Genomic DNA, 7425 nt, shown 5'->3' on the forward strand with positions numbered 1-7425 from the left:
TCAAATTTTTTGTATCCATAGACTTTCTCCTTTATTTAATCATTTTATGAGATAAATTCCAAATAATTCCAACCTTGAAGAGTTGGAAATTCATTCAAACTCATCAACCAAGACATTCCCTCTCTATAAACAGAATAGGAATCCTTAGTTCCAAAGCACTTTCAACATTTAGAGAAACTTTTGAGAAGAATCAATAGGCGAATAACGATCATTTCTATCAATCACAACACTCTTTCTCAAAGGCTAGAAATTTTTTTATTTTTATAGCTTAGAAATCACTTTGAATCGATGCCTAATTGCCTCCATAAATCCTAAATACCTAAGCCCTAGCGTTAGGACCATTAAACTCATCTCCTTCTTCAACAATCAGTCCATCAACAATTTTCCGTCACTCTACCCTAATTTTAAGAAATCAAGAAGGAAATTTGAGAGAACATTTGAAGGGAGGAGGTGCTGCCCATAGAGCTAAGTTTCCAATCCCAAAGAACATTCAAACCCATTTGTGAAGAAACCAAACTTGCATGCAGGTATAACCTTAAACCGAAGTAGTTCAAACCCCTCCAAAACCCTCCAAGTCCCTCCCATTCCTTCCTTAAAAAACATCTAAACAAAGTAATTTAATTACTCTCCCTCCTTTTACTCTACTCCCCCTCCTTCTCCCAACATCCAAACATAGCATAAGATTTTCACGTGCTCACGTGTTTTTAATATGCTCAAAATCCATTTTTCAAAAATCTAATTTTAGATTCAGTTTTTCTAATTGTAACACAGTCTTTTTATTTTTTTTTTTAATATTTGAATACTTTAATTATATGCCATGAATCTATAGTCACCATGTTCTAGAAGACCAACTTTATCTAAACATGATGAATATCTAACACCTTTGTACTCTGTAATTTCGAATAATTAAAAGCCTTAAAGGTAGCTTCTTTTACTATCACAAATAGAGGGACTATATTGATACAGTTTGTAAAATAAAAAAATAAAACTAATAAATTTGAAAGATAAGCACCAAAATGTCAATTATAGTTTAAGCAATTTTTCCTAGGGAGGCGGAGGCTGAGCCAACTGGCAATTAGAGTACTTTTTAGTTTTTACACTTTGAATAGCCAGCTGGAGCACATTCATAGACGCTAGTCACGCTACTGACTGATTTCTATTTTTATTTATCCTTTTTAAGGGTGTATTTTTTTTTTTTTATGAAACTTTTTAAGGGTGTATTTGAATATTGCTTATTTTATTGAAACTGAAAAATTATTACTGAAAGTATTGTAAATAAAGGTAAAAGTTAGTTAAAAGAGTATAGTAAGACCCATAAATAGTACCAAAAAGTATAATAAAACTCATAAATAGTATGAGTCCAAATCTTCTGTCTCATTTTTCCTGCTTCACTCTATACTCCACCAATAAAAACTTATCACGTGTTCACCTAATTAATTAAATATTATCATTATTGACTTATTAAATGCTACCGTTATTAATTAATAGTAGTATTTAATTAATTAGGTGAACACGTGACAAATTTTTATTGGTAGAGTATAGAGTGGAGCAGAAAGAGTGGGATAGAAGATTTGGACTCAAATAGTATCAAAAATAAATTAAATAGTGAAATAATTTTCATTTTCTGAACGTGCTATGTACTCACCCAACATTTTGTTTCTGTTTTTTCTTTTCTTTTGAGGAACTTGACCAACATTTGATTTCTCTTTCTACTGTACCATAATAATTGATTGATAAAATCGTCAAAATAATAATAATAGTTGATTGATAAATCAGTCGCAGACCACATTTTCTATCCCAGCTGTTCTTTAGTATTTAACAAGTCCTATCCCCGCAATCATGCTAATTTCAGAAACTCCAAGGCCGAAAATACCATCAATTAATGTCAATGATTTCTGTTACTCCACGACTCTCAATAGATGACTTAACTTCTTTTTCTTTCTTTTTTTAGTGGTAAAAGCACGTAGCCAACAGCTTGCTTGGATGGAAAAAGAAGAAGGAGAATCTATTCAATTGAATGATAAAAATATTAAGATTTTTTTTCTATGCTCATTACTTTTCTGAATAGGAGTTTAATAGAAGTTGCATTACTTTTCTTCTATGCCCATTTTTCAATCTTTTCAAAAAAAATTAAATAAAAATAATAGAGAATAAAATTTGTTTTAATGACTTTTATCTAAAACCATAATATAACCGTTTTTTCTTAACTATAATGAAATTTGTTTGTAGGTTCCAATTAGCTTAACTAGTCAAGTTTTTTATATCAAATAAAAGATATAAGGTCCAAAGTTTATACCTCACCTACATAAAAAAAATTAATTAGTGTCTTAACTTGACGATTCCTAATTATAAAAGCAATTATTATGTAGTGGACATTATAAACTTAAATTTCTATAGTATCTACCCAAAAAATAAAAAGGAAGAAATATGATTTAATGTATATCTCTATTTTTATTTTTAAAAATACATTGTAATAAAAGTTTTTTTTTTCCATCCAAAAAGACAGATAACTATTTTATTTATTTTCATTCCCTTTTATTATTTTATTTTTATTGTATTCATTTCATTCCTTTATAAATTTTAAATTATAATGCTATTTGTGATTAAGATAGACAAAAGGTATATATTTATAAATTATTGGGATTAGCACAAACAATTAAGAATAAGCATGTGTTAATCACTCCGCACTTTCAATCCAATTGAGAATGAAACATAGCAAGTTTGAATTCTTTTAACAACACTTTACTTTACGATGTAACATGAATATTCATTTGTTTTTCTTAAGCTGAACTGTAAAATATTTCTCAAATTTTTTTACATTTTTCCAAGAAAAGAATTAAAACCAAAGTCATAGATAAGACATTATTAGATTTTTAGACCTAAGGGGAAATAAAACCACATAAAAAATCCAATAATTAGACATTAACGATCCCTCGCCCTGAACTCTTTCTTTTATCAAATACAACCCACCATATTTTGCCCCTCAAAAAATGAATTAAAAATTATAGGTGAAAAAAAGAAATAAAAAAAAATATTGTAGTCATGAATACATTTAACCAAAAAAAAAAAAAAAAAATCCCATTTTCCCCAAAACATTACTGGAAAAAACAAGATGTTTTCACCACCCAATCTAAGAAAACCACGTGTCCATCCCAAGCCCTTTGAATCTTAGAAAGCTTGTCAGAGAGGTCCCACATAAACATACAAGTGGGAACATATATCACGTGAAAACACCTGTTAGCAGAATGCACCTACACAGTAGCAGTACGTGATTACACGCGCGCGCTACTAGTACTACTCTCTCAGCCTCAGTTGATAAGCTGCTCGGTGTCCGTACAGCCCAAGCGATCAGAGGTTGGTGGCTGTTGTGGTTGCGCTGCATTTTGGTTGCTCATCTTCTGAAGGTTCTGGTGGTGGTAGATTTCCCTTAATCTCTCTATTTCCTTCTTTAATGCCTCTTGATGAGCTAATTAATAGCAAATAATAACAAAAAATATTGCTTAGACATGCATGCCCTGCCCACTCAATAATAATGATACATTATTCATCATCATAAACATTTAATTAAGCCAAACTTCCCACTAAATAATTATGTGAGATACAATTAATAAGATTTTCCAACTTTTGAATTTGATGTTATATATGGTAAATTATAGATTGTCTCAAAAGTTTAAATTATTATCAAATGATAAATTTAATCAATTAATTATAATTCTAAAATATAAAATGTGTTTTCTTAGTATAAAAGTATCAATTGCATATCTTTTGGGTGTCAATCTTCTTATATACGATTCGTATTCACATTTAAAATCAATTGTATAAATTAGAGATCTGCTCATTAATATTATGTATCCACCACCTTTCCTCCTAAAGTCTGACACCTACTAATGCCATTTCTAAACAAATATTAAATTCCAAAGTGATTAAGGGAATTATGCATGTGCAGGAGTAGTGTTTCTGGTATTAGATATTGTAACATTTTCCTGCTCTTCAAGATTATCAAAAAAGAAAACCAGCCCTTCAAAAAAAAGAGTTTGTCTGTATTAACTTTTTCCTTTTTTTTTTATATATAAACTTATTCGTTTATATACCCACTTTTTAAAATCTCATTATTTTAGGTACAATTATAAGTATTTTTGTCAACTTTCAGCAAATAAAGCTCCCAATAAAAAAAAACCTAATCCCAAACACAGTTTAGAGACCTGCGTGATTTTCTTATATATAGCTAGGTTCACTATATATTATGGTTTCAATTCACTGTAAGGGGTTATTAGTAATTTACTTGGTGATTTCGTGTCAAACAAAATAATTACAACCTTTATCATTTCGTGTCACATGGATGTTAAACTTACTCCCAAAACATTAATTCCCATGTGGTCATGGGTCATGGAAGCAATTGTTTGTACTTAGAAATCATGGTACTCCATGATTGCATTAATGGAATTGCAGTTGGAAGAAATGTGTTATTTATTAAAATAATAAAGAAGTTCTTACCATCTTTGAAAATCTTATCCTGAGCCAAAGCAGCGATGCGTTGCTTGAGAGCACTATTATCAACATTAAGAATCAACCTCTGGTGGTCCAAGAATGCAACCCGTGGTGACAATGCTGATACTTCGGTCTTCAATTTGCATTATTAAATTAAATGAAATTTTTTTAGTATATATTTATTGCATTTAATTTGAATAGTATACGTGTGTGTGTGTTTCTCAAAAATTTTTTTGAATAGTATACATATTAGACCACAATAAATATCACATTAATAAAGAAAAATGACTTAACTATATCTATTCATTGCAAGTATATATATTACAGTATGTACCTGTAACGTTGTCACACTCCGTTCAAGCTCTGAAATATATTGTAGCTTCCTAACTCTAGACCTTTGCGCTGACTGCCGGTTTGCCAAGATTCTAATACAAACCCAATAATAATTAATAAAAACAATAATTTGATTTCAGACCTAGCTAGCTAGCTCCTTTTACACCATAGATCCAACAATACCTCTTCTACTAATGTTTTAGCGAACAACTATGATAGTTTCTAAATTGTTTTATAAATTATAACCTCAATAGAATTTAAAATTTACGGTTCTACTATATAATAACTATTTTTTACTGTCAAGGAAAAACACAAATTAGTTTCTTTTCTTTTTATGTAGATAGAATTTCACCCCTATTATATGATTTGATAATAAAATGTTTTACGTTCATCAGAAAAATAAAAAAAATATTAAAATGTTCATCAAAGAGATAACAAAATAATTTACTAGTTTAATTAATTAAAATTTCTATTTTACTAGAAGGTTTCTGTCGTGCAGATATTATTGTAGAAAAACATAATTACTTATAAATAAAGGTTCATGCTAAATAGTGTCTTTAAGGAATTAATTAACAATCTATTTTAATAAAGTTTTGACATAATTTTTATAGAAAATGAAAACTTTCTTTAAATGAATTATTAACCAATGCTCTAAGGGCATTCGTTAGTATTTTCCATAAATAAATAGTAATAACATATTACTCCTAGCCTGATAAACAAGAAAACAAAACTCCAAAAACAAGTAATAAAGATTACATAAGTTAAAATTTAGGTATTGTAATACGTGAGTTATCAATATTGTGATGGGTCTGGTTAATGTATGTCTTTATGGTATACATTAACAAATTTGTTTTTGGAAAAAATTTATTGGGAATTGAAAAAATTGACAATAAAACTTTTTTCTGATAAAACTTTTTTCCAAAAATAGTATACTATTGTATATCCTTACGGTACACGTTAATAAGATCCTATTGTGATTACCTTTTAACCCTCTTAGGATCAGTGATGGAGTCTCCGGTGGGGGTTGCGGAGGGCGGTGGCGCTTGTGGGTCAGTATTGCATGAGCTTTCCACCTCTCCTGGTTCAGCTTTAGGCTGTTGCTGCTGTTCTAGTGGCATTGGTTTATTGTCATCATCAATATTGCTGTTGTGATCGGATGGCGTAGACGGGTTGGAAGACGACACAGTAGGCGGAAGTGTGACCAATAAGTCATCGGAGAACATTGACATGAGCTGCTCGTCGTCCAAACGGTCGAAACCATTATTCCCATGCATGACTACCGCGGTGCTAGAATTCCGGCATTCTTCAATGAATGGGGCTTCCAAGAAGGCAATGGAATCGCTCACAGACCGGCGGTGGGATCCGCGTCGGGCGGATGAGAAGTCGAGGAACTCATCTATCCAAGTGGGATGTTGTTGTTGTTGATGATGTTGGGTGTTGTTGTTGTTGGTGTTATGGTTTGTGGGAATGAAGTTTGCTATAATTGGCATTCGTTGGCGAGGAGATGAATGCCAATTTTGAGTCATGCTTGGTACCTTGGGCGGTAATTGTGCCATTTGACACACAAAAATAGGAAGCGAAAAATGTGTTTTTTTTATGTACAAGAGAGAGAAACCAATCTGACCAATCAAAACAAAAACAGATGTGTGCTCACTCGTAACATTCATTAATCAGAATAAGCAAGCAAGCAAAAAAAAAACAAAAATCTTGGGAGTCCTAAAATCACTGAGGAGAGGAAGAAAGAGAAAGTAAGACTAAGAGGAGATCGAGGAGGAGGCAGTAGATGGGCAACAACTTAATGATTATAATCACACAAACTCAAACACAAACACGGCATTAATTTGTTGCTTCTATTTCTCTCTCTTTAGAAGGCCCAGAGGTTTTGGAGGGGGTGGTCACATGGGGAGAGATTAGAGACAGCTAGCAACAGCTGGGGAGGGGTAAAGGAAATGAAAGGAAGGGAAATGGGGAGGGGGGGGACTCAACGGTTCCACTGGAAAGTCGTCAGTGTAGTTTTAATAACTGGCGGAATCAGCCACCACGTGCCGATGTGACCCCTCTCCTTGGCATCCATCACCCTTAATACTATTTTTTAATCTAATCACCAACATGCACCTTTTTTTTTTTTTTTCGCTGAATAATCACCAATATGCACGTACCACATGTCTCTCACTCTCACTTCCCTCCATCTACTGTGCATCTCTACCATTGCTGTCTTTTATGTGTAAGTGCCTTTTGACCATTGGATTTTCCCTTCATCATCATCTCATGGCCCACTTTTCTATCAAATTTTGTGTCACAATTCTTTGAATAAAAACAGTTATTAACTTATTCAGCCAAAAAATAAAAAAGTTATTAACTTACTATAGGATTGTACTTTTTTTTTATATACAAATATTTTATATAGTAGATTGTGACCAGTTATTTGTCACTTTTATATGTACTCATTATATTTTTTCTACTACTCACAATTAGTCACATAAATAGTTGCAAAAATTGATGTGAAATAATTTGTGATCCTAAAATATTTCGAGCACAAATCATAAATCCCACTTTTTATTTTTATTTTTATGTTTTGTCGATGACAGTCTATCATGTCTCTCT

General features: G+C 31.6%; 1 protein-coding gene across 1 annotated transcript; it reads right to left on the reverse strand.

The window, feature by feature from the left end:
• Window positions 1-3005: 3005 nt before the first annotated feature.
• Window positions 3006-6807, reverse strand: LOC142638865 (basic leucine zipper 34-like). The gene is made up of 4 exons (XM_075812929.1): window positions 5803-6807; window positions 4823-4913; window positions 4495-4621; window positions 3006-3466 (listed from the first exon to the last, which is right to left on the reverse strand). Exons 1-4 carry the CDS (start codon window positions 6486-6488, stop codon window positions 3309-3311), a joined length of 1062 nt encoding a protein of 353 aa, XP_075669044.1. The 5' UTR covers window positions 6489-6807; the 3' UTR covers window positions 3006-3308.
• Between the last annotated feature and the right edge of the window lie 618 nt (window positions 6808-7425).

This window comes from Castanea sativa, chromosome 6, assembly GCF_040712315.1.
Source record: "Castanea sativa cultivar Marrone di Chiusa Pesio chromosome 6, ASM4071231v1".
NCBI classification, from domain to species: Eukaryota; Viridiplantae; Streptophyta; class Magnoliopsida; order Fagales; family Fagaceae; genus Castanea; species Castanea sativa.

What these genes read in the sequence shown, in the direction of transcription:
- LOC142638865 (XM_075812929.1), bottom strand. Translation starts at nt 6,488, where the DNA reads ATGAATGTTACGAGTGAGCACACATCTGTTTTTGTTTTGATTGGTCAG. An exon ending in GGAGTGTGACAACGTTACAG is followed by an intron (nt 4,622 to 4,822) that starts GTACATACTGTA and finishes TGCAAATTGAAG; the next exon opens with ACCGAAGTATCAGCATTGTC. An exon ending in GGATAAGATTTTCAAAGATG is followed by an intron (nt 3,467 to 4,494) that starts GTAAGAACTTCT and finishes GCTATTAATTAG; the next exon opens with CTCATCAAGAGGCATTAAAG.